The 26,429-nt window shown below is 42.6% G+C and overlaps 2 protein-coding genes across 2 annotated transcripts in view; one reads left to right on the top strand and one right to left on the bottom strand.

The window, feature by feature from the left end:
* Nucleotides 1-278: 278 nt before the first annotated feature.
* The window catches only part of LOC119172932 (myb-binding protein 1A-like), a 47,245-nt gene continuing 21,094 nt past the window's right edge, over nt 279-26,429 (bottom strand). The window contains exons 12-31 of the mRNA XM_075889897.1: nt 20,485-20,555; nt 19,393-19,435; nt 19,167-19,283; nt 17,641-17,758; nt 15,760-15,944; nt 14,492-14,695; nt 14,293-14,368; nt 13,604-13,740; nt 12,785-12,924; nt 11,958-12,129; nt 11,233-11,305; nt 10,730-10,779; nt 10,046-10,078; nt 9,346-9,419; nt 8,337-8,385; nt 7,772-7,888; nt 5,854-5,919; nt 4,077-4,184; nt 1,887-1,996; nt 279-425 (exon numbers count right to left, since the gene is read on the bottom strand). Of these exons, the coding sequence (XP_075746012.1) occupies nt 317-425; nt 1,887-1,996; nt 4,077-4,184; nt 5,854-5,919; nt 7,772-7,888; nt 8,337-8,385; nt 9,346-9,419; nt 10,046-10,078; nt 10,730-10,779; nt 11,233-11,305; nt 11,958-12,129; nt 12,785-12,924; nt 13,604-13,740; nt 14,293-14,368; nt 14,492-14,695; nt 15,760-15,944; nt 17,641-17,758; nt 19,167-19,283; nt 19,393-19,435; nt 20,485-20,555 (2,052 nt within the window). The 3' untranslated portion in view covers nt 279-316. The remainder of the gene's footprint in view (nt 426-1,886; nt 1,997-4,076; nt 4,185-5,853; nt 5,920-7,771; nt 7,889-8,336; nt 8,386-9,345; nt 9,420-10,045; nt 10,079-10,729; nt 10,780-11,232; nt 11,306-11,957; nt 12,130-12,784; nt 12,925-13,603; nt 13,741-14,292; nt 14,369-14,491; nt 14,696-15,759; nt 15,945-17,640; nt 17,759-19,166; nt 19,284-19,392; nt 19,436-20,484; nt 20,556-26,429) is intronic.
* Nucleotides 23,468-25,939, top strand: Ssrp (structure specific recognition protein). Its single transcript, XM_037424066.2, has one exon. The coding sequence runs from the start codon at nt 23,603-23,605 to the stop codon at nt 25,811-25,813; it is 2,211 nt and encodes a 736-aa protein (XP_037279963.1). The 5' UTR covers nt 23,468-23,602; the 3' UTR covers nt 25,814-25,939.

Raw genomic sequence — 26,429 nt, forward strand, 5'->3', positions numbered from 1 at the left:
CGTTTAACTCCTCTGTACTCCTCTGTATTCACATATACTCCTCTGTACTCACATATACCATGCAGGAAATTAATTGCCTGACACCTGAAGGGGACATCACAAAGAACACACACAAACAGATCTTGTGTCTTCTTCGTGGTGTCTCTTTCAAGTGTCATACAACTATTTTCTAGCATAGAATGAACCAACTAGCCCCTCAAGACATCCTGATGACATGACCCAACAAAGAAAAAGAACCACTTCTAAAATGATGAAAAAGCATCACATTAGACAACAGGAAAAAAGAAAACAGCCTAGATGCCCGTTTACTGAAGCTTCAAGACTTTCTTGCATGCTTCTTTGGCGTGGCATCGCCGTTCAGTGCAGTTGATTTCCTCTTGGGTTTCGCAGGCTTCGCACTAGAGCTGATACTGGTTGTCTGAACACTGCCAGTGAAAAGAAAAAGAGGTATTGCGCCACGAGTATTGACAAGTGCTACAAATTTCAAGTCGTGGAGCTTTTAAAGTTTTTTTATGCACAGTTATCCTGAGAAAATACAGCGGAGACAACTGTTGATGAACATGAAACACGGATTGCATTCAATGAGCTCGCAAAGTCGCTGCAGAGTAAACTTTTACAGCACGAACCGAAATGCTTAAGAAGTTTGCGGGTATAAATTGGCAGCAGCAAGCACAGGACCAGGATAACTGGCAAAACATGGGAAAGGCCTTTGTCCTGCAGTGAACGTAGTCAGGCTGATGATGATGATGATGAACTCTCTAAAGGATGTCACATTTTTTAGTTCAGGTATAACCTACGTGTATCTACAATAACACGGCTCAATATCATTACATTCCTTTCAATGGTTGCTGAGAAAGGGTACATTGAATAAGCTTTAAACCACTTTAAATTTTAGAAGTGGGCCATAGGAAGGATAGCAACATAGGCATAAAAAAGGTATCATTTGATACCCAGTGGCACTCTTTGAGAGTATGTGACATTTTACTTGAAAACTTGCAGCTCCTCTTAAAAATTATGTTAAAAATGACACATACCGCTTACCATACCGTACCCCCTTAATAAATGTTCAAGATAGTAAACATTAAGAGCTGTAGGTAACAAATCTCTTAGTTGGCTTTCACCAACAGAGCAGAATTTTCACCAAAATATGTTATTCAAACTTCTACTGTTTTTCACTGCATTAGACTGAAGCACTGCAGTGATGATTAATAAAGCAAATACTACTAAGTGTATAAAGACAGAGTAAATAAGGCATTGGTGCAGCCACGGAGGCCGTTTAGGGTAGATTAAGCCCCCCTCCCCCTCTCGAACTATGCCTATTCACACACAATCCCCTTTCCAAACGTGAACATTCATTATGTGTGGCTGAACCTTGCGACCTCTCCAAAAAGATTTATGGTCATGCCCTTCAAACAAACACTTTCTACATGAAGTCATACATATTTTGAGAAAAGTACTTACCGATTCCTTTTTCTCTTCTATGGACTTTGTCTTTCTGTTCTGACGTGGTGGCAACTGGCTATGCGCTAAAGCATGTTTCGAAAGACCTTAATAAATTTTTGCCATCCATCCATCCGCAGCATGTAACTGCCTTCAGATTGAATCTTTTGTTTAGCAGCATCAGTCACACTAGTACTGTTTTGTCAGCATAAATATTTCCCCTGACACTAGGTGTGATCATAGTATTATCAGCATAAATGCGCTCGCAGCAGTGCAGCGTGCCATAGCCTTTGATTTATTGGAAGTGGCAATGAACGTTTTTAATATGCACATAGCAAAGTGCCCAACCTTTGCAGGAGACTCCCAATAGAACATTCCAATTGTTCAACACAGTGAATAATTCTGTGTACCTAAGACCGAATCACAACAGTGCTGGAAGAACTTACCCTTTGAGAAGAGCAGCAAGCTTTGCCTTGAGTGGTTTTCTCTTGGACATTTTTGTGTTCCTCAGCAATGTCAGTGACTGCTCAAGCTTGCTGTTGCCTCTAATGGGACACTACAAGTGGCAAGCAAAAAAAGCAGCATGCTTAAGCTTCTTGGCTTCATTGTCACTGATGCCTACTTGTTTAAAAGCATGGTAAAAAAATTATTTAACTACACCCGAGTGCATAGACAGTAAACAAGCTCATATAGGTGCAGGTTTGTACCCGGTGCCAGTGACAGCTTATGCGGGCATGCAATGTGTTCACGGCACATAAATGAAACATAATGAAGTTACCACTCAGCATACTATACCATGCTACACAAAACAGAATGTGGTAGAACGGCACATAATTACTCACTTCACAATGTTTTAGCATTTCTCCAAACCAGCACTTCAACATATCACTTCTTCAGTAGCTCATTGTGAACCAGAACTGCAAGTAGGCCTAAGACCTTTTGCTATTCCCCTGAAACAAACCTCGCTTGACTATCTTTGGTGTTTGAGCGCTTTTTTTTTTTTTAGATTGAGCTCTTTATTGTGAGACGAAGGCAAGCTTGCTAAAAGGGCTTTATAAAGAATTTTTGTGCAAGAACATCCAGATGTTTATCACACATAGTTAACACAAGTTTTTTTTTATTGCGATAGCAATTATATGGACACTCTCGGCTGTATTTCGCCGTCGACGTGGGCGTGGGCGTCGATGTCATGCACCCTACATGTACACATATCTATATCTATATAAATGCAAGAAAGTAAAGAAATCCAGAAAAAAGACTCTGGCACGCAGAATCAAACCTGGGACATCCGCATCGTGAATGCGAGGCGTTAACCACTGAGCCACCGAGAGGTACCTCCTTCAACGTACAAACGGCAAGCTATTCATATCTACTACTTACTGCTGTTGGCTGGCGTCTTGGAGGGGGAACTATTGTGTTTTCAGCATTATCAACAATATGGTGCAGTGAGCGCGCAGTGGCTCTCATCTCTCAAGCGTACTTTGGCCCGCGTAGAGAATAAGGGGGTGTGCGCTCGATACCGCGCCCTTATCTTGCAGCGGGGAGAATCGTACGTTTTGGCCAGCGTTTGGGTTTCATCGGAACGATTCTGTTGTGGTAACCAGGGGGAACAAAGGTCACTGCAATCGTTGCATAGCCCCAGTTTGCAAAAAGCGAAGTAACAACTGAGACGCTCATTCGTGTTAATCTGTACCTGTGAGTACGTTTCGTGTGTCCTTTGTGCGTGAGAAACGCGGGGCACGCTTGCCATCCTGTGCGTGACCTTCCTATTTGTTGCTATCGTGTTCATTGCTTCGCAAGGCTGTGACTTTTTTTTTTATTCTCTTTAGGAAAGATTAGCAATGAGCAAACATGGGAAACCTAATTTCCAAGCTATTCCAACAAGGAAAGTGGTCCTTGCCTGACCTTGTCGCCACAAAGTTTGTTGCTCCAGCTTTTACAGTGAAGATTCACCATTTGCTGTAACTCAGCCTAAGAACAGAAGCTGGTAAATGATACTATTAGCTGCCATGTTACAAGTTAGTTAGACAGACGGTTATAGGCATTGCTTCATGGATAATGAGTTCACTAAGCCAGAACTGCAAGTTCATATGACAATAATTTCCATGCTTTTATTGGAATAATATTTAAGCTGAATGGCAAGCTTGTTTGACCAATATGTACGTCAGTTTTGAGGTACTGGCTCCAGGCATTTGTACTTTATTGAACTTTTCATTATACAATGTACACTACATGCAACACATGCTGGCTATAACAATACTTGCTCACGGCTCATCAATTTAATTATCCACTTTCTCTAGAGGGAAATGGAGGGTGAAACACTGTTTTCAAGTTTAATGCGGCTTGGCAGGCTTCCATGACTCCCACTTGCCTCAATGCTGCCATACTTCACAATCACTGCCCACCGCCTTCTCGATTGCCTTAGTTGGCCAAATGGAGTCCATCTTAGGTGAGGAGGCAGCATTATGGTAGGGTAAATGAAAGGACAAATGACACAGCAAACTGCGTACCCACTAACCTACACAATATGAGCAATGTCTAGTGTCCTTTTGGAATGACAGCTGTTTACAATGCTACTGAAGGAGACTGACTAGAAAAATGTGAACATGAAGGATTTACGACAGACAAGATCTTACCTCCATGCCAACATTGCCGCACTGCTTGGCAACTAACAGCAACAGGTCACACACCTCGACCAGCAGGTGTTGCTTCGGCTCACCCTTCTCCGTCATGTCAGTCATAAGCTGCATTCAACCAAGTTACAGAAGTTGTATAACGTGAGCACTTTGTGAGGAGGCTCCAAATACGTCATCAAAAGTGCTGTGCAAAGGTCACAGTCAAGCTATGGACATACAGGAGGAGGAGGAGAAAAGCGACATCAATGAAAAAAACATGTTGTCCATCACAGCTGCAATCGATTAGCGAGGACAGCCGACTCCGAGGTCTGCAACTATACCTACCGCTTTGCCAGCCTACACTGTGTAGCGATCTGTCTTTTTGAAGGCAGCCTATATACTTTCTAGTTCATTCAACAAGACGCGGATGACAAACTATTTCCAGAGACAAGGGTAGAAGTTTGCAAAAGTCTTGCGGCAGTTTGCTTAGAAGGTAATCAAATAAAATCAGCGAAATACCTGATGCTGAAACTAGCACATAGCACGGGGCACATTCACACTTGTTCCTAAAGACGCATTACTGATGAACAAAATAGTAATACTATTGCTACAGGTTCCCACAGCACCATAAGCAACCAACTAAAGACACCACATTTACTCTTTCACAGCTATGCTAAATGCCTCACAGCCACCCAAGTAGTGCACGAATAAAGGTATCTTCGTTTTGGGTTCAAGTCTTTTTTTTTTCTCATGGATAAGTGAGCATGTGGACAAAATCACAGTGAACCTTGGTGTTGCTCTCATCCCAGTTTCAGAATACACTGTACATACTCCATATTTCATTCTTCTGTCTTAATGTGTCACAACTCAACGAAAAGTTTAATTGAAGGAAATGAGAATTGTATACACTTGCAGAAAAAGAAGTACAATTTGCACTCTCAAAAATATTAATTCAGAATTTTTCGATATAAATACAAATTTTGAAGTGGTTCCCATGTGTTAAGACAAAGAAGAGACCGACACCTGTGTTGCCCTGGATGTACACTTCCTCTTCATTTACAGTGTGCTCGTAAGCAACCCTGCCTTGAGCTTGTTTCTTTGCATGCCTTATGTGCAGCATTGTGTTTACCAACAACGTTTTCCTGCTACAGATTCTGCACCATGCATACCGTAGATGTTAAAATTAATTATGAACAGTAAATACACAAGTTATTGTAAAATAATCTACTGAACTCTCTCACAATTACAGTGCAGCCACTTCTCTTAATATGAGGCCTGAAATTATCGAAGGTATTTATAAATGCCCACAGGCTTGTAAAAACCGAATGCTGCCAATTTCTGCAGCTAAGAAAAGTAGAGATGTGGAGTTGGAAACAAACATTGCTCACCTATTGACTATGTCAAATAACTACAAATTGTATGCATGTGCCTTTGTGGTAGAAGAGGTTCTGAGAAAATCAAGAAACTGTTTAATCCTCTCAGTTCCGAAGTTTTCTAACATTTTGGATGCGATGGACAGTACTGAAAGCAATTAAATCTCAAGCGCCACTTTTTCCTGTACCCCAGAAAAGTTCTTTTTGCTGCAACTCAAAAGTTCAACAGTAGTCAGTCATGGCAGTGAAAGATGGCTTACTGCTCCATGCTTCTTCATCCTATGGCACGGTTGACCAAACGTTACCAGGATGTCAACTGAGCATACAACTCGTTCGCGATACAACAAATTATAACAAGTTTTCTGCCCCATGTGTAGATGTGGAAACTTGCTGCCACGTATGAAATTCAATCAATCATGACTTACCTTTATGGATAGCTCACTGAGAGCTTCCAGCACTGAAGCCAACTTCTCCTGTGAGCCTGCATCCACCTTGAGCAACAAAAGAGCAAGAGATCAACCTCACATCTCAGAGTTATGATGCACTGATCACAAGCTGATGCACCTACTGTATATATTTTTTCTTTTCAATCAATCATTTTTATTTATTTACCACTTCAGGAAGTAGAGGGCATGCAAAGAAAAAGTTTTTGTAAGCTTGACTAAGCTTCCCAGCCAATTACGGTTCAGCAAGCAGTGACGAGATACAAAAACTGGTATACATAAGCATAAGCACAAAGAGAGCCTGCATTACTCTTGCACATGATAACCAAAAAAACACGACACATATGTGCAGTTCAGCTGGGAAAAAAAAAAGGAATGACGAGGAAAAAAAACACATCAAAGATAAAGTTGAAAACTTTAGTTATAAACTTGCAAAAAAAGTATTAAGCACACACCTACAACAAGAAATGTCAAAGCCATTTTGTGATAAAAGATTTAACACAGAGGTCAAAGTTATTCTGAGCATCTGAGGCTCGTTGTTTTCATGAGCCGTAAGGGATACAAGAATGAGCATTCAGTTAACTCTGCTAAATCTGCAAGCATTGGAATACCAGCTATTTGCAACTCAATTTTCACAAACATAGCACAGGCATCTGTCCTCTATCAACCCACACTTGTTCCCCCTTTCTTTAATAGAATTATGCTCTGCACAAGAAATGCAGAAGAATCAAAGCTAGAGTGTCAGCCCAGACTACCCACAACTTTTGGTTTGTAAGGAAACTTCAGGTCAGTGCGAGGAACGTGGATTTGACAATGACGGACAAAACCGGCGAAAGGTGAGCACAAGAGGGTGGTACTAGTGACTGAAACTGAGCGAAAATGAAGTTCATGGAATCTTTCAGGATACTTAGCAGGGCCGCCACTATCAAGGCAAAAAGGTAATTTCCATTATTTATGTGTGTGGTCAATATCCAAGGACCCTTTTATTGCGTTGGCAATTATATGGACACTCTCGGCTGGATTTCGCTGCCAGCCTCGGCGTCGATGTCATGCACCGTATATGTATACGCATATATATGCAAACATGAGAAAGAAAAAAAATCTCAGAAGAAAAGAATTCGGCGGGCAGAATTGAATGTGGGACCTCCCCGTCGTGAATGCGAGGCATTAACCACTCAGCCACCGAAAGCTACCTCCTTCAATGTTCAAACGGCAAGCTATTCATATCTACCACTTACCTCTGTTGGCAGGCGTCTTGGAGGGGGAACTATTGTGTTTTCAGCATTATCAGCAAGATGAAGCAGTGAGCGTGCAGTAGCCCTCAACTCTTACGCGTACTTTGGCCCGCGTAGAGAATAAGGGGGTGTACGCTCGATCGCGCACCCTTATCCTGCAGTGGGGAGAATCGTACGTCTTGGCTAGCCTTTGAGTTTCGTCAGAACGATCCTGTTGTAGTTAACGGGTGCACAAAGGTAACTGCAATCGTTGCACAGCCTCCGTTTGCGAAAAGGGCGTGCTTTTCAGACACAGGGAAGTAACAACTGAGACGCTTATTCGCGTTAATCTATAATTGTGAGTACGTTTCGTGCATCCTTTGTGCGTGAGAAACGTGGGGCATGTTTCGATCTGCTTGCCATTCTGCATGTGACCTTTCAATTTGTTGCTATCGCCTTCATTGCTTCGTCTTTGCAGCAAAGCTATGACTTCTTCCTAATTTTCGACAGGTTGTAGTTGTGGTGTATATGTTACACACGAAGAAATACACTAATCATTGTATGCATTACTGACAACTAGTAAAAATATTCATTTTTCTCCAACACAGAATATCTCTCTTTTCATTCTATATGATTCACATTTTATGTGAACACAATGCACTTTCAAGCCTTTATTTTCAGGTTACCTGAACTATTCGTAGAGCTGCAACAAGGAGTCCAAGAATGTGAAGCCGCTTGTAGTTGCGTTCAGCACAATCAGTTGCACGTGGCACGAGGTGCTCCACGAAGTCGAGACAGTGTTCCTACAGTTTGCAAACACAGCAACATTCAGCACTGGGCTCAAGTCCAATACGGTCCTATACCTTAAGCTTTAATTTGCTATTTACTGAAGAAATTTATAATGGAATAGAATAGACAAAACATTCACATTAGCCTAACATACAGGCTAATAGCTGATATACAACACCTTTAATGGATCATCATTAACATAAATATGATCATCATTAACAAAATCGAATCTGCACAAACCAAGTGATGTGGCGCTAAGGTGCAAAGTTGTCTGGGCCACACCTGTTTTATTAGCCCAATAGACAGGCAGCTATGACAATCCTTAACGGACGAAATATGATCGTCATTAACAAAAACGAATCTGCACAAACCAAGTGACATGACGCTAAGGTGCAAAGTTATCTAGACCGCATCTGTTACAAAGGATTCAAGCCTGCATGCACAAGTATTAATTGTACTTACAGGATATGCCTCCATAAGCTTCACAAAAAGCTGTGGACTGATATGAGAACTGTAAAAACATAAAGACTGCATTACGGTCTCAATCAACGCAGCCAACAGAAATCATTCTGCTTGCTGAAACAAAAAAAAAAAAACAAGTAACATTTTAGGTATGTTCATTTTAGATTAATAATCGAAATGCTATCCTCTAAAAAAGTAGCTCCTCACATAATTTAATAAAAAAAAAAGATGTCAAGAAGCAATCTGCATTAATGACATGATCAAGAAGTCACAATACACTAAAACACTAGTGCGTTGAAATTGAATTCAAATACTTTGCTGTAAGAACACATTCAGCCAAGGTGAAAAAAAAAATGCTATGCAATGCTGATATACAGTACTGTACTTTCGTTAGTACTGCAAACAATAGTGGAGACTAGACTTCTGCCGAGTTGGCTAAAATGTACAAAGAAAAATAATGCAAGGTGAACTGGAAAACGAAACATGCCATAAAGTGCGAAAAGTCATGGGTGGTGTGGCTCGAGTCATAGTACGAAATGACTCTACAAATCAGTGGCTAACGAGCTATTTACAAAACCGGCACAATCAAGCTTCCCCGCACAACTACCATAATTTGGGCATCAGCAGCATGTTGGAAATTTTAGTTATCATCAGCTGATTTTTGTTGTTTATGTCCCTCGGTAATCTCTTTATCCTTCTTTAACAATGCCATTGGTAGAAATGTGAGCATCGGGAAATCTCTATCAACGATTAGAGGGAGTATGCAACAGCTTGTGCACATACAAAACATAAGTAAAATGATTATAAAGTATCAGGACTGATAAACTGAACAAATTTACCACAAACGGTTTGAAACTACACATCGCTCTGTAATAATATTAGTGCAGTTATACTTGGACGGTAACCAACTGTTTTCACACAAAGCTTTTACGCATTATGTACTATAATTGAGTCAAGTAACTACGAAGTAAGCTGCCATCTGAAGCAGCTCAAGCAGCAAGCAGCTTACTTTTCATCCAAGTAGGAGTCAAGCGTCTTCATGTAAAGTGGCATGTACCAATGGTGGTCAACTTTCTTGATGGCCTATAAAATAGGTGAAATATTCTGTTATGACTGTTCAACAAGCATCTCATGCGTTCAAAAAAGCAGAACGGGGCTTCCAAAAGAATGTTATAGGCTGATCGTTTATCCTTCCCCACTTCCAAAAGATGGTCAACTAAAAAATTTCAATGACCGGAAGACGAAGACCTTTGGCTGTTCAGCTAAAGTTAAAATGCTGTGATGTTTGTCACACAGTACTGATTAATGTAGCCAAAGAAGAATGACCATGAAAATTTTCAAGCGTTCAAAATGTGAAAGCTTTCTGCGGTATTATCTTTCCTTATGCCGGTGCTAGCCCTGGCCATAAAACAAAAGCACTGGCTTCTGAAGTTTCAGCTATGCCTTTCTGCTGAGAGATTTATATACAAGCTCGCCAGGAGTATCTCTTGAAACTTAGACTAATTGTGACTTTGCAGTAATTGTGCTTAACCTAAAGCTGTTAACACTGTGCACATTTTTAGCCATAGCACACTGGCATGCAGTTTGTGAGCAACATATTGCCAGAAACCATAACCATACTTTCATACACTTTACTATAGCAAAATTTTATGACAGGAGGCAGGCCACTCCTAATTCAGCTTGGTTGAAAGAAACCCATCAATACGTACCAATTCACTGCAAATTTTCTTGTGGCAGCGAACCTAAGAGGAAAAAAAAAAGACTTGCAGAATGAATGCATGCAAAACATCTTGAGCACTTAATCCGCTGCATTATAGTACAGTATGCCAGCACATAATTACACAATGGCTGTATGAGGCCATCCGCAAAATAAGTTAGGAACTGTTTCTAAAGAAGGCATGAACATCTCAAAGAACCTTGCTCATGTTATGAGACAATGATGCATCAGCTGTTTTTAGATGTTAGCTATGCTCTCCGAGACAACTTTCATAGAACAGCTAAGTTTGGTACGATTAAAATACTTTGCTACAGTTGCTAGGACAAAAGGAGTTAGGGAGGACAAACATTACACAGTGGAAACGACACATCACGTATGTTCCCACTTCTTTTGCCTCAGTAGCCGCGCTCTCTTAGATTCATCACCTCTATATATTGTAATTTCAAAACACTGCTCAAATTTCACATTAAAAAGTACTGCAATCGTTGGGGAAATTTTCACTCAATGGAATTAAATAGCACCTTAAAGAGATACTTAGCAATGAAGAGACTGTTTTTTTGTCAAGTTCATGTATGCTCAAATTTTATCAAAACTTGCTTTGAGGACACCCCTCTACATCTGTTTCAATATTGCTTCCACCGATTATGACAGCCTAGATCACTAATGTTACACTTACCAGGAATGCACACAGGGAGCTCAATGCATTCTTCATGCCAACATGTGAGACTGAAAAGCAGAGAAAAAGCGTGATCAAATAACTGACCAAATGACATTTGGTACAAGAAAGCCTGTTCCCCATTTATAGTATACATATGCTTCAAAAGTGCACCATAAAGCTGAGATTAGTGAACTCCTGAGCTCGCATTTGGAGCAATGTCTGTCCACAAAATGGTAATCACTTTCCCTGTCCATCGTACCGTTTGTTACCATACAACAGCAAAAGGTATATAGATAGCTAAAATTGAAGACAGGGCATGTGGATAAAGCATGACTGTAGATTGCATAGTGCAACTAATCAACAGGACAGGTACACAACACACAACAAAGCACTTTGTTGTGTGGGCATTGTTATTGTGTCCCGTCGATCAAGTGCACTATAAAAGCTACAAAGATACAGATAGCCAGTTGTGAAGAAGACTTTAGCAAGGCATACAGATTACAAACAGCTGTTAAGCTTACCAAGATTAACTTGTTCCATCACAGTGGATGCGAGGGACTCAATATCACTGCGTACGTCCAGAATAGTGCCAAACTGCAGAAAAAAAGAAATGTTCATCCTAATGAAAACTAATTGAAAAATTAATAATCAGTGCAAGACAACTTTTCTTTTATTCTGGTATTTTGTTCTCTGAGCATCTTGGAAATGAAAACACCTTTCCTCAAGTGTCATAGACATACGTGGCAATAGATTTTTGCACGAAACATTACCGAACACTGCATAATCAGTTGCAGTGAACAATGCGATTTTCGTGCCATCTGTGACATCACATAAGCTTTGCGATGAAAGCACAACATGCACAAAAGAATGGGCCATCTAATGATTCTCTTTGAAGATATAAAGCGCGTATGCCGTGAGCGACCATGCACAGCAACTCAGAGTGGAGACACATTGCCAGAACCACGCAGCCCTACGTCCAGAACCCCTCTATGTATCTTTCACGCGATGAAGATGGCGAATTGCTTCGTCTATGCTTCAGCAGCATTAATTAACAGCTCTCACATGCTTTCACTCCTACATAGAACATGACACATCAATTTAGGCTTTATACAGAATGTGACGACAGCAAAACCACACCGAGATATAGCCCGTATAATTGCTATTTCAATAATGTAGTACTACTGTATACACAAAAAAAACTAAAGATGAATGGAAGAGGGGAATACAAGATGCGCCTCTGCTTTACCTTTCGGGTGCTGCTAATGACGTGCAGTGTGTCAGAGATGACATTGAGGACTTCGTGGCTGCCTCTTAGCGCATTCGAGGATGATGCCTTCACCAGCGTTGCTGCTATCTGTACAAGGTGATGCAGGGGAGCCACACTACTCTTGGCGTAATTATTCAGGAGGTTCAGGCATCTGCGTACATCACAGCCACACACGACAGCGTCAATGAAAGGATTAAAGTGAAGTTGCAGTGATAGGGATTTACTGTTCAGCCGCTTTTCGGTCATTGTTCTGGGTACACTGATGCACATGTTTGCTCTAAGTGAATCCCATGTGCAATGTTTCGCTAGGCTGATAGCAAGGTGTTGCTCCTGCGTACTAATATGATAGGTTAGCATTTGCTTCATGTAGGGAATCATGACAAGCGAACGACTCGTTTCACTAAGGCAACTTGGAAAGCTGCTGTCAGTCACAGGAATAAAGAAAAACATAGTGAAGAAGTTTTTTAAATCACTACAAGCATTAGGTTACATACGCAATACATCACGACCCACACTCTAAACTGTAGCGGATTTGGTGAGAGTAAGAAATACGCTAATTTATTACACACAGCAAAAGTTAATTACGATTTGCTTTACCATATGCCCACAAGTTATACAAATAAGGAATGCCCACCTACAAATAACCATAATTTAATCCCAAACTTACACACTCATAGATTTTACTCAACCAACAAATTTGCAAGATTCATTCTTCTAACACACTTCAAGTTCTAAAGCCAGTGCTTTCTTAATGTACCTCACCATTCCGAACAAAGAAAGCATGTCAGGTTGAGGATTAAATGTACCTGGTCTGAAAATGAATGCTGATTGTTCTTTCCTTGCTCTTCTCTTTGTTCGCTGGTCGTAGTCTGCCTCGAAATGCTTCCGCAATGGCCCCGTCCAGCTCAAACATTTGGTCATCTGTTGGCACAATGTCTTCAGCGCTCTGAAAGAAAGCCCAACAATGAATACTCCTCATTGACGTGGTTTATTAGCAGACTAAGAAGTACATCCACATGCATCTACAATTTATACAGCTCAATGCACTGTATGTATGTCGTGTGTCTAGAGATCTAAAATTCTACGTGTAAGCTGCACATGCACTGATCAACACAGCAATACAATGGTGCATGATGCACAATGCTGTCTATGACAGCAAAAATAACGTAAACATATATTGGTCAAAATAAAATTCTACAAAGCAAGGCTAACTAAAAATGAACAGCCAAAGTATCCACACTTGCTATATTCAATAGATGCCCAAATGTGTTCACATTTCATGACCTAAAATTTGAAGGTTGCTGGTTCAGATCCCATCAACTGAAAGAGTGATTTCTTTCTCCTCTGCTGTAGCTTTTTTTTTTTTTTTAATTTAGGTCACAATCATTACATTCGCGTTTATACAGCGACAAATAATGTCCCCTATGCTCTCCTTGGTATAACTACTAATTAGTTTTATTAGTTTTGTCCTGCGGCATAGTGACATATATTAGAGGCATGAAACAGGTTTCGAAATATATGTCTCCACGACGTCACTGTAAAACAGCAGTGCACTGAAGTGAAGCCTGCAAATGCGGCAATGCAAGAGTTGGCATTTACAGAAAGGGAAAGCACAAGAAACTTACCGAATCTTCCTCATCTGCAGCTGCACTTCCCAATGCTGCCCTTAGCCTTGACCTCAGTTCCTCATCTGGATCGCTGTTTTCTTCACCTTCCACATCACTCTCTTCATCACTTTCCTCACTTTCCGACTCTTCACCACCTTCAGCATTCAAAGAGAAGGAAAACATGTAAACTTGCTTGCATTCCTGTAGCAAGCGACATCAAAAGTTTTTTAACATGCTGTTAAACATCTACTCATGTAGTTTAAATAGCACTCAGTACGCAGTCTGTTCTCGCGTTTTGGATTTTGGTTTCACACTTTCATGCCCTGATGTAACCACAAGCACAAATAAAGCAGCATCATCACAATGAAATGCATTCATGCTAAAAGAATTGCGTGCACAAAGACCCTGAACCCTGCAGGCAGCAATGTGCTATCAACTCTTGATGCTGACAATATTTTTGAATGACTATGCAAACTACAGCAGGGCTGTTAATTAGGATGCTGAGTTACAAGTTGTCCAAGGCTGCAGCAAAAAACCAGCTGAAGTAGGCAGCTGTTGCTCCTGCCACATGGTATGTCATGATGTTCAATATCTGTCTCTTCTTTTGAACCACACTTCAAACATCTGCAACAGATGTCATAAACTAAAAGAGTACTTGGACATAGACAGCTTCTACTATAAAGAAAAGTAATAGTGCCACCAATTACCATCATCCATTTCTTCACCATCATCACTATCTTCTTCTTCTTGTTCCTTATCACCAGTTTTTTTCGAAGAAAATACCTGCACAGAGACAGTGAACAGAAACATGCAGCATAAGCTTGCTAATGCGAGTCAGAAGCATGCGTCTAAGGAAAGCTTATGTCTAGCAAATAATAGCGTCACAGTGCATTGGCGGTAACTCACGTCGAGCAGCAGGCCCAATGCCTCGTCTGACAACTGGTTGTGAAGGTGGGCAAATGCAGCTGTGGCGATGGCACGCACATGTAGGCTCTGCATGGACAGCATGCTAAGTGCCAGGTCCACGACAAGCTGCACCCACTTGGCCTTGTGCTCTTCCTCGGCCTCGATCGTTTCACTCAGCAGATCTCGGGCAGAGCTGCACACCTCCTGTGAAGAAGAGGGGAGGCACCAGTCAGAAAGCCTAGCTACAGCATCACGTTGTTCATGATGTTAAACAATTCACAAGACAAGGAACGAGTTGAAAAAAGAAAAAGCAGTACAGGCGCTGCTTTGGTACTGACAGATGCTTTGTTTTTGTTTTGTTTTGTTTTTTTCAACTCATAATCAGTCAAGTTGATGCAATATTAACACTCTGCTCCTAATGATAGACACTTTTACGGTGGCGTTAGCATCAGGAGTTTCTACAGTCATGCTCAAGATAGAGGAATCTGCACAAGTGCAAAAAGCAAAGAGCACAGATGAAAACAAAGGTAATGATGGCATGATGCACAGTTTTTGGTGCCTCCATTTGCTACACTGCACTAAAGCCAAAGTGCATAGGTTGCCCAGTATTATACACAACTAATCTATTGATTATTAGGAAACCAATGTCTGCAACAGGCCTTGCTACCAGGCTCCCTGTATTTTAAAAGTTAACTGATATTAGTGCTTGAAAACCTAGTTTTAAGTACAAATGAACTTTGGAGCAAAATAAGACATGTGAATCACACAAGTGGAAGCATGTCATAGCGACAACTATAAAGTGTATGTGTCATTTACTTAGGTGCTGTTCGAAGGTTGGCACCAAGAAAACTACACCGATACATTCTCAAAGCCTTGCCAAGATTGTTTAGGCAGTACATACCCCAAACATACGTATCAACTCATTCACCCGAAATGAAATTTCGTAGCAGTCAACCTAAGCAGTGTGCCGCAACCAGGATGAATAGATGATGAACAGATGCACCGAAACTGCTGTAGCACTAACATCTCTATTAATTAAACTCAATTCTCAAGGCATAGGCTTGCTCACATCTGTTTCTGATACATATCAGCTCTATTTAGACAGATCATTAGAAAATGATAACAATATACAGACACTGCACCATGTTGTTACTGCGAGCTTGATGCAAGTTCAAAACGCTGTTGCTTACAACTTTGGGCCATGTGACAAGCTATTGTTGCCATTAATTGAATACCACAATATAATCAATATCGCACTGAACGCTCACCTGCAGCGATGAAGGGTCGTTGGAGATTCCCAGTGCAGTCAAGGTGGTGAGGTACAGCAGGAGAACCTTGAAAGCTGTTGCCACAGATTCGTCCAGGCTGGCTGCAGAGTCAATCTTTTCAAGCATGTGCTTGGTCTTCTTGAGACATTTTTTCACGTCTGTGCTCGCCCCATCTCCTAAAGAAGCTGCGGACAACCACAAAAAGACAGAAATTCAGGCAGAACCAATCGAGGCTATAAGTGTATATGTAGCATTAGTGGATTTATATGCAGACAATGTTCCTGTTAACAACTGATATACTTCATTATCTGGCATTACCTAACACAAAAATCAAACCTAAACTAGCCACCTTGCAGTCAATATATGGTTATGCTAGCTGACATCTGCCCATAGTGAGGCAACACTAGCAAAAACTACACTCTACGACAAACAGGAGTATAGGGGGCGTCTTTTTTCCACACAACAATAATCATCATTTAGCTAGCTTCATTAGCTAATCATCATTTAGCAAGCTAGCATCATTTAGATGCTCAGAAAGGTGTTTGCAACGCTTTGCTACGACATCACGGTGGTGGCACCTGCCCGTCGCTTTGCGTTCTACACCTTATCACCTCCGAGACTGACGCCCATCTTTCTCCGCGAGCTGCACGCCTTCGTTTTCGAAGATAACTGCCAGATGACACTTGTGTCTAACGTGCCTCGATGCACTCATTCGCCTCCGCTACACGCTCGAGGCACTCTAACGCAGCGCCTCCAGAATACCATTCACCGATTTTCTTGCGCAGAACACCAAATAAATGTTTTGTTCACTCTCTCCAGACGCAAGACTATCGTCTTTCGACGACATTTGTGGTGTAACATGCAGATTTGGAACCAATTTTCTTGCTTTTCATTTACTGTCTACGTTTAGCCAATATTAAGACAACATTAACTGTGATTAGGCATTTTTTAGCCTACACTTGCCAGCATTAACCTGTGCCAAGCAACAATGGACAATGAGCATGTGTGTAAATACATTAGGGAAGAGTGCTACAGGTCACAGTATCGAAGTCTTCCCTCCTCCAATGACGCATCCCCGCAGAATGAGAAAAGAAATGGGGGGGGGGGGGCGGTATTTAAAAATTTAATCGGAGGTTTCACATGTAAAAATCCTGCATTGGCTATGAGGCCTGCCATAGTTATGGACTCTACAATCAAGTTTGTCTACCTAGGGTTCCTAAGGGTGCAGCACCTAAACAAAAGTGGATGGGTGTTTTTACATTTTGTATCCATCGCAGTGCAGCCACAGAAGCTCAGAATCAAACACAAATCCTTGAGCTTCACAGCAAAACACAACAGCCACTGTGCTACTGAACCGGGCTTGCTTTCATGACAGATACAGCTGCATACAATGACTGCCATCATCCTTCACCCATACAAGCAGAAATCACATTCTGTCAAATTTCAATGTATCTTAAGGCAAAATTGAATACATAAGCTGGACTGTACAAAGAAGAGAATCAGTATGCATGTCTCTTGTTCGCCTTCTAAATAAGCTTAATAACGCTGTAACTTCAGCAAAGGACCTCCACATTTACAGCTGAGCCGTTATATCAGGATTTATCCAGACTTAGGAATAATTAATAGAAAACAACAAAAGCTTAAAAAAAGACATTTTTAAGCTGTTTCCCTTCTCATAGGACAAGTAAGGCTGTCGCTATGCAGTTTTCATCCCACCATCCGCATCACTTTACACACGTGACATACATAGTTGGTGAATAAACTTGCATCCATGTCCTGTACAGACATATGTGAATTCTTATTTGCTATACAGCATCTGTACCGAAGAAGACCTCGCTGTACACTACGGATTAAAATAAAACAAATGGCAGATGCAGTTACCTTTGATTCGAAGCAGAAGCGATGTGAGGAAGCCCACAAATTCACCAAGCTGGGTTTTCTTCAAAGGCACAATACTTTTGAGGACCGCACTTTGGAACAACTTCTGTACAGCTTCACCCTACGCAGTAGACAAGTAGCAAAACTCAGCTTGCACTGAATGGAACAGAGGTTATTACATCTACGACAAAACAGTCAGGAACAGAGAAATGCGAGTAATATATAACACAGAGGACGAAAGAAGATAAGTTGTCTTCTAGAATAATGTAGCTTTGTTGCTACCTCTTCTGCAAGTCACAATATCAGGTGAGCTTCAAACACAATGAGCCTGTCAGAATAGCAGGAGATTCTGATTCATCTTGAAGAACAGCTCAGATACATAGCTGCTGAATTGCTGAATATAACAAAAGTTTTATTACTCACTGAGAAACTAGCTTGTTCTCTCTCTCTTGCTCTCTTTTTTTTTGTAGATCAATTTTTTTTTACATTGAGCCCAGCAGCTGCCAATTTCCCATGCTGGTAGTCACAACTGGTTTTCATCACAGTGATTCAACCTGCAACCTCATTTTCTGCACATTTCTAAAGGGCACAGGGCTGCCATCGTACGGCGCCAGCTGCGCTCCTCCCGAAAAGCGCCGCGAGCAGCGGCAGGAGTGGCACTCACATGTGAAGCAGACGACGCAGAGATGGCTCTGCAACTTTTGGCATCGCGTTCGTAGAATAGCAGCAATGTTTTGTTTTGAGCAATGCAAAGCTGTACGAGATTGTGTTTGTTGCCCAAGGCAGAGAGAAGTGGCAGCAGCAACAATGTTTTTTGAACAATGCACAAAACGTTCAACTGCTGCACTTCTGTTCGGATCATGGGGCTCATCGTGGGGGCGACTCCCGCGCAGTCGTTTGCGGTCGCGGCAGCATTTAGTGGTCACCAAATCAACTAGAAAGGATGACCTGTGTCTCTTTCATGTCTTCACAGAAAAGAACGCCGTTGGAACATCAAACGACTCGGCTTCTTTCCGTGGTTTTGTGCTTTGAGACGTTTGTTTACGTTCGGAGGTCGACCAGAAGGGGCAAATGCCTCTTCTCTTTCAGGTCTGCAAATGAGACAGGCCCAGCTGGCAAAAAAATTGTAAAATAGACATCTCTGCATTTCAAATGAGGAATTTTTGTCCCACACTATTGGCAAAGTTCCGTCAGTGAAAGTACACCGATAACGATGCCAGTTAATGTGCGCTGTGGCTTTCCAAGCTTGACTAGCTGGCATATAACATGTTCTCGTTTGTCTGCTTTTGAGGAGGGTTGCCTCTTCCATGAAGCAGGCCACATGCATGCAATCACGTAATATAAAGGTGAAAACGAGCATAGAGTGCGTTGCAAGTCCACCCCGCAAACGATGCTCAATGCGACAAGTTGAGATGTAATTGCACCATTTATATTTTAAATGTGGAGCGATTCCTAGTGAACCAAAAAAATTTTGAGAGTATCTATATAGGCGCTTCTATCTATCTAGATAGCAGCTTTTTGTAACATACCTGCGAGCTGTCTTTGCTGTGGACCCTTGCAGTGTAGGCATCAAGCAAGAAGTGAACAATGTCGGTCCTAAAGTCCACGTCAGCAGCCATGGCAGGAAGGTGAAGCAAGTTCGAAAGCTGCACATGTAAGACAGAATCCAGCGAAATAATGTTGTAGCATAGCGACCAAGAAATAAAAGGAAAAAGTCACAAACTCAGAAAAATGGAGGCGAATAATCAAACAAACCTGTTCAAAGGCTTCCCGCTGAGGTTTCATAAGATGTGGTGGCCTGAAATACCATGAGAGTGATCAGCCAGTAAAAAGCAATAAGGACAGAATGAACAAGATGTGTAAACCGCATCACAAATGCGGCAGTTCCATAGAGAAAAATTTGTCTAATCACAATAACGATGTTGCCCTACACCTTAAAATAAGTTGGCACTCTTAAAAGTACCATTTTTTCTCCCAGCGAAAATCATCATCTTCCTTGTATGCCCGCTTTCATTTTTTACTACTGCATGCCCAGTACTTCCAGGGTGATAGCAGTGTAATCAACGAAACATATAATTAGAATCAAGAAAGCCAGTTCAAATTTGAACAGCTTAGATGCAGTGCAAAATGACAAATTAACATAAATACAGTTAAACCACTTTATAAGAGATACTGATATAAGAGATATCAGTGTGCCTACAGTAAAATATGGGCGATAAGAAGGTGCATGCGACGATTGATATGTGGGGTTTAACGTCCCAAAACCACCATATGATTATGAGAGACACCGTAGTAGAGGGCTCCGGAAATTGCAACCACCTGGGAAGGTGCATACGAGGACTTCTTTTATATAAAAGACAGGAATTACTGCCAGCAGCATGCCTCTAATAAAGCGGTTCACTGTACTGTAAGCTGCGTTATAGGTTGCGAATCACTTCTAGGGAGTTGATAGCTACTCGTCTACTCAATAATCTTCACATGAGTAAATTAGATGTTAGTGCTCCTTTGAAGACGCCATGCTGTGCTAATAGCAACAACACGTTTATTTTCAAAACCAGACCACTTATATATAATCACCAGTCCGACAGTTGAACATGTGGGATCCCTAAAAAAAATCAATGAGAACAGTAACTCTACCTAAGTGAAATTATGATAAAGATAACACTGCAGATCACCACTTACGCAAGAAACACAACTACTTCGACGACAATACTATCGATGGTTTGCTAATACACAAATCACCACAGCATAAACAAGTTTAGCTTCAACAATCAAACAAGGTGGTGCTGTGAAACATGTGCCTCAGCATGTCACAACTGCGTGCAAAGGTGAAAATTGAGTGCTTACCCTTCCCTGCCTTCTACTCGTGCAATGCCCTTTAAGAATTCTGCATACCACTGGACACATTCCGGCTTTGCCTGAGAAACAAAAGCAATTTCTTTTGCATGACCTGCAACACTGTTGATAAGCACTATCGAGCTGCTGTGGGCTCCTACATCGTGAAAATGCTTAAATGCCCATGGGATCTATTTAACGTGCTTTTTTTAACATATCCTGAGACAAGGTTGCTGTTGGGTAAATTTGCAAAGGAGCCAAAAGTTAAACTAAACATAGCCAAAGTAGCCTTGCCACTCACAATTTGAGCCAAATTTATAGCCAAATAGAAAAAAAGTGATAAGATGTAAAGAGTTGTTAGTATTCAGCAGTTAACAATAAGATTTTGAAGAAGCAAAAGATAAATACAATGAGCACAACATTTTCCCCTCTTGCTTGGTCGCCAAGCCACCAGTAAGTTATGAATAAATAATTCCTTTGTTTCCTTTGAGCGCACCTGCATGCAGTTTGTCTATAATAGATAAAATTCTTGCAAACGTAATTTGGAACCAAGAACTCAGCAAGAATATAAAATGCTGAAGCAGTTTTTTTCCTGAAACTGTAGACCAAGATCGATAGAAGGGTACAATAATACCAGCCTAGCTTCAAGTGGCGAAATCTGATCAAATATGAGCCCAGTTTCATTTTTGCAACAGACATATCTTTGATGCGCTGTATTTCAGCATTATAATCTGGCATCAGCACTGTGTGATATAACCACGCCTTTGCCTAAATGCACACATCCCTGCGTCATCTGAGACACACATAGGTCAACATGACAGAAAGCTTGCAAATAATGGTTGTTCTTTAAACTTGCTTGTTGTTTAATCAAAATAATACAAAGAAATGGCCAGTAAGTATGCCGAAATGGAAATTTAATGTAATTCGAAAGTAGCCATGATGCCAGTCTGATATTTTTGTAGCCAGACAGGGCAAGAAAGAAACCAATTCGGTGCAACGCAGCCACCAGCAGCAACCCTGTCCTGGGACATTTCCGCAGGCCTTCAGGTAAGCATATCAGGATTTCTTTAAGGAACCGACGACTGATTTTTTTCGACCCAGTTCTTTCCGATGCAACAAAAACTTACCCTTCATAGTGTTCAAAGGTGCAGTAGTTAATCCCAAAAGCACACAGTTATTTTACAAACAGTATTTTTCGACCAGAAAGGCTCCGAACATAGATGCCCCTTCTTGTGCAGCAACGTTGGTAATTGATAGCAATGGTGGTAGCCCTTCCAGCAACTTGTGCATGCTATCGTCATTCAGATTCTGCTTTAGCAGGGGTTCCTGTAAGGATGCTTAACCATGTCGTTTCTGAGTTTTACAACTATTTTTTAAAATAACAAGCCGTTACAATGAGACAATGTAGCTTTATACACATTCTCTGTATTTGTACCGCGTTGTTTGCGCCTGCACCCAAGGTTGTTGCACTTGTGTCGTGGATAGCCTGTCCCGTTGTCGTTACTCTCTCGACACATGAGCCAAGCCAAGTCACCGAAAACGTCACTGCGCATATGCGCGGCCGGGCCGAGTAGCAGTACACGTCATTTCTGAGACGAAGTGTAGGTAGAAAAACCACCTCGCTGTAAAAGCTTAGCGACCTGGAAACTGCGTGCACCGTTTCATGGCACCCAAAAAAGTTGCTCAAGAAGTGCTGATGAGCATGAGATCATTATGTCATGCAAAGGCAGCGCCACTTAAATGCGAACTACTAATGCAGGCCAATATTAATATTTTTATGTAAAAAGCAAACAATATTTCAATAGTAACAGGAAAATTGTTGACCACATACACTAGCTCACTGTCACATGACAGGGTACATCGAATAATAGAATTTTATGCAACCATGTGGCACCACAGGCGATTTTTCGCAATTTTCAATAAATAAATAAATATATAACTCCACTTCTCACGAGACAAATAGAGTTGATCTGAGTCACTATGAGGGACAATCTTTCTATCCCTGCAGTCATCTAATTTCATTTTCTATGTAGTTGTTGGTCCCTTTAAAAAAAGAGCTAACGTTATGTGCACAAGTGTTGAATACTGGGCGAGTTCGCTCGTCGTACTTGAACTGGTATAGCGTATTACGGTAAAGAAACATTATGATATGTGAAGTTTAACATTCCAAAACCACCACATGATGTGATACGCCGTAGTGGAGGGCTTTGGAAGTATTGACCACCTGGGGTTCTTTTATGTGCGCCGAAATCTCGGCACACGGGCCTACAGCATTTTCGCCTCCATCGAAAATGTGCAGCCACCGCAGCCGGGATTAGATCCCGCGACCTGCGGGTCAGCAGCCGAGTACCTTAGCCACTAGACCACCATAGTGGGGCAGTAAAGGAAGAATAAATGGCTGAGCAGGCCACAAGAGGTAAGAGCACTATGTCCTTTTGTGTCTGTCTGCTTGGCCATTTCTTCTTTACTGTAATGCGCCATACTAGTTCAACCATATATGTGACAACACAAAATATGCATACAATCTGCAAGATTTCATTTGCAATTACACACACACACACACACACACACACTCACACACACACAAACACACACTTATTATGACAGGTGAAGGAAAAACGCTATTTAGCGCCTAGAAAAAAGATTTCACTTGTCGCATTTTTAAAGCACGCCGACATCCCCTAAAGGCATCGTTTTAACTTACGACTTTGCAGCATTCTGAAGAAAGAAAAAAAAAAGACATTCGGGTATCACAGCAAAAGTTTGCAATAACTAATTTTCATACTGCAATCTACCTGTGCGTTATAAAGAACAAGTACTTAATATTAAAAATTTGAGTTTGTTCCCTAGTTAAAAGGTGTGAAAACCGAACGTAACCTAATCCACAACGATAACAAAACTTTAAAATACGCGCCGATCCGCCCTAGCGGCAAACGCGTGCAACAAGTGGAACCCGTTTCGGCTCAATTTAGCGCAAGCCCATTTCCGCGTCACTAACACTGGGCAGCGCGCTTCGTAAGCCTTTACGAGCAAAAAGGGCGCCTCGCAGCGCGCGAACAACGGCGCAACAAAGCCGGAGGCCGACGCACGTGTTTAACCGACGGCACCGATCGTCCCTCAGAGCGACAGCATGGATTTTCTCGAGTTCCCAGATGTCTTCAAGGAGGATCGCGGCGGCATGACGTCGGGCCGGCTGAAGATGACCAACCAGGGAGTCGTCTTCAAGAACAGCAAGACCGGCAAAGTGGAGCAAGTCCAGGGTTCCGACATGGAAAGCATCAGCTGGCAGCGCATTGGCGCCGGCTACGGGCTGCGCATCATGATGAAGTCGGGCGGCATGTACCGCTTCGGCGGCTTCCAAGACGACGAGCAGGAGCGGCTGGCCAAGTTCTTCCAGCACCACTTCGAACTGCCGCTGGCGTCACGCGAGCTGTGCCTCAAGGGCTGGAACTGGGGCACGGCGCGCTTCGAAGGCAGCGTGCTGTCGTTCGACGTGGACAAGCACTCTGCCTACGAGATTCCGCTCGCAAACGTGTCGCACTGCACGACGGCCAAGAACGAGGTGACGCTCGAGTTCCACCAGAACGACGACGCGGCCGTGTCCCTCATGGAGCTGCGCTTCCACATCCCGACCGACCCAAACTCGGACACGGACCCGATTCAGGCCTTCCGAAACAACGTGCTTTCCAAGGCCAGCATCATCCAGGCCACCGGAGACGCCATGGTCACCTTTAAAGAGCTCCAGTGCCTCACGCCTCGCGGTCGCTACGACATCAAGATCTTTCCCTCATTCATCCAGCTCCACGGTAAGACGTTCGACTACAAGATCCCGCTCACGGCTGTGCTGCGCCTGTTCCTGCTGCCGCACAAGGACAACCGCCAGGTTTTCTTTGTGCTCAGCCTGGATCCGCCGATCAAGCAGGGTCAGACGCGTTACCACTTCCTCATACTTCTGTTCAACAAGGAGGAAGACACGAGCATCGAGCTGGCCCTCTCGGACGCCGATATTCAAGAGAAGTTCGAGGACAAACTGCAGAAGAACATGTCGGGCCCCACGTTCGAGGTGATAAGTCGCGTCATGAAGGCCGTAGTGCAGCGCAAGATCACTGTGCCGGGCAACTTCAAGGGTCACGGGGGCACCAACTGCATCACCTGCTCGTACAGGGCGGGCAACGGGCTGCTCTACCCCCTGGAGCGAGGATTCATATACATTCACAAGCCACCCGTGCATATTCGCTTCGACGAAATTTCCTGCGTTAACTTTGCGCGTAGTGGAGGGAGCACGCGTTCATTTGACTTTGAGGTGGAGGCCAAAAGTGGCCTCGTTCACACGTTTAGCAGCATTGAGAAGGAGGAGTACGGGAGGCTCTTCGACTACGTGAGCGAAAAGAAGCTCCGAATCAAGAACCGTGGCACTCTCGGGGGCACCAAGGAAAAGCCAAACTACAACGACGACGAGCTCATCGACTCGGATGCGGAGGATGCCCCAGATGCTTACTTAGCCCGTGTCAAAGATGAAGGCCGCCAGAGAGACGAAGGGGATTCGGATGAATCGTCTGACGAGTCGTTCAACCCTGGCGAGTCGGGCAGCGAGGTGGCCGAGGAGTTTGACAGCAACGTTGAGTCCAGCTCAGAGGACAGTGATGCTGGTAGCGATGGAGGCAAGGGAGGCAGCGGTAGTGACAGTGGCAGTGAGAAGCGTGAGAAACCCAAGAAAGAAAAGAAGGAGAAGAAATCGAGGAGTGCCAAAACTGTAAAAGAACCTGGCATGCGGAAGCCACGTCGCCCAAAGAAGGAGCGTGACGCCAACAAGCCCAAGCGGCCACCGAGTGCTTACTTCCTTTGGTTGGCCGAAAACCGTGAAAAGATCAAGAAGGACAACCCAGGTTTCAGTATTACCGATGTCACCAAGCGGGCCGGCGAGCTCTGGAAAGAGGTCACAGACAAATCGAAGTGGGAGGAACAGGCTGCCGAAGCTGCCGCAAAGTACAAGGAAGCCATGGCTGAATATCAGGCTAGCCAGAAGGATCGGCCACAGGAGAGCGATGACGAGAAAGAACAGAAAAAGTCCGTCAAAAAAAGCAAACCGTCGAGCACACCGAAACCCAAGCCTGCATCGTCACCCCTGAAGGGAAATTTCAAGAGCAAGGAGTACATAAGTAGCTCGGGCAGTAGTGATGATGATGATGAGAAGAAGAAGAAGAGCACAAAGGTCAAGAAGGAACCTGCCGAATCTCCCAAAAGTTCACCAACCCGTGATAAGTCTGAGGAAGAGGCTTCGGCAAGCACCCCAGCTTCTTCCGGAGACGAGAACATGTCTGGAAGTGGCGATGATGACTGAGCATTGCGTGTTCCCTCCTTGACATTGTTTTATTCCCTGAAGTAATGTTTTTGCAGGCAAATGCTACTGCACAATGTATCGCATGTATAATTTTGTATATAAACATTTATTGAGCACATCTCGATACCTATTGCGCAAGTTTTGCCTTTTCAAAAAAGACTTGTCACATACATTTGTGACCTGCTTCTTTTTTTTACGTTAACCATGAGAAGCCATGTGATGGGTTAAACAACAAAGTCAACGAGTTTGGCCAGCTGGAACATGGCCTAGCTTTCACTGGCTTTTAATCTTTAATTAAAAATGCTATAAAACACTTGGTTGCCCGTTTTGAGGACTGCATCGTCACAGAAATTACAGTAATTTATTACACTAAATGGAAAATTCATTCAAGCAAAGGGACAAAATGTGGAAGAAACCTTGCCATTGGTGGAAGCAGAGTCCACATCTGCAAGACATGTGCAAGGTTTCACAAATTGACGTTGAGCGCTAGCTGTCCTCCCGTGCACTTACTCTGGTATTTGTGTAGTGTATTAGCCTGAATCTGAACATCTGAATGATTAAGGGGAGATGCTACTCTAAGACATTTTTTTTTTTTTAATATTCGCCCTGGAGCAAT

Source organism: Rhipicephalus microplus, chromosome 3 (assembly GCF_043290135.1).
Source record: "Rhipicephalus microplus isolate Deutch F79 chromosome 3, USDA_Rmic, whole genome shotgun sequence".
Classification (NCBI taxonomy): domain Eukaryota; kingdom Metazoa; phylum Arthropoda; class Arachnida; order Ixodida; family Ixodidae; genus Rhipicephalus; species Rhipicephalus microplus.

What these genes read in the sequence shown, in the direction of transcription:
- Ssrp (XM_037424066.2), top strand. Translation starts at nt 23,603, where the DNA reads ATGGATTTTCTCGAGTTCCCAGATGTCTTCAAGGAGGATCGCGGCGGC.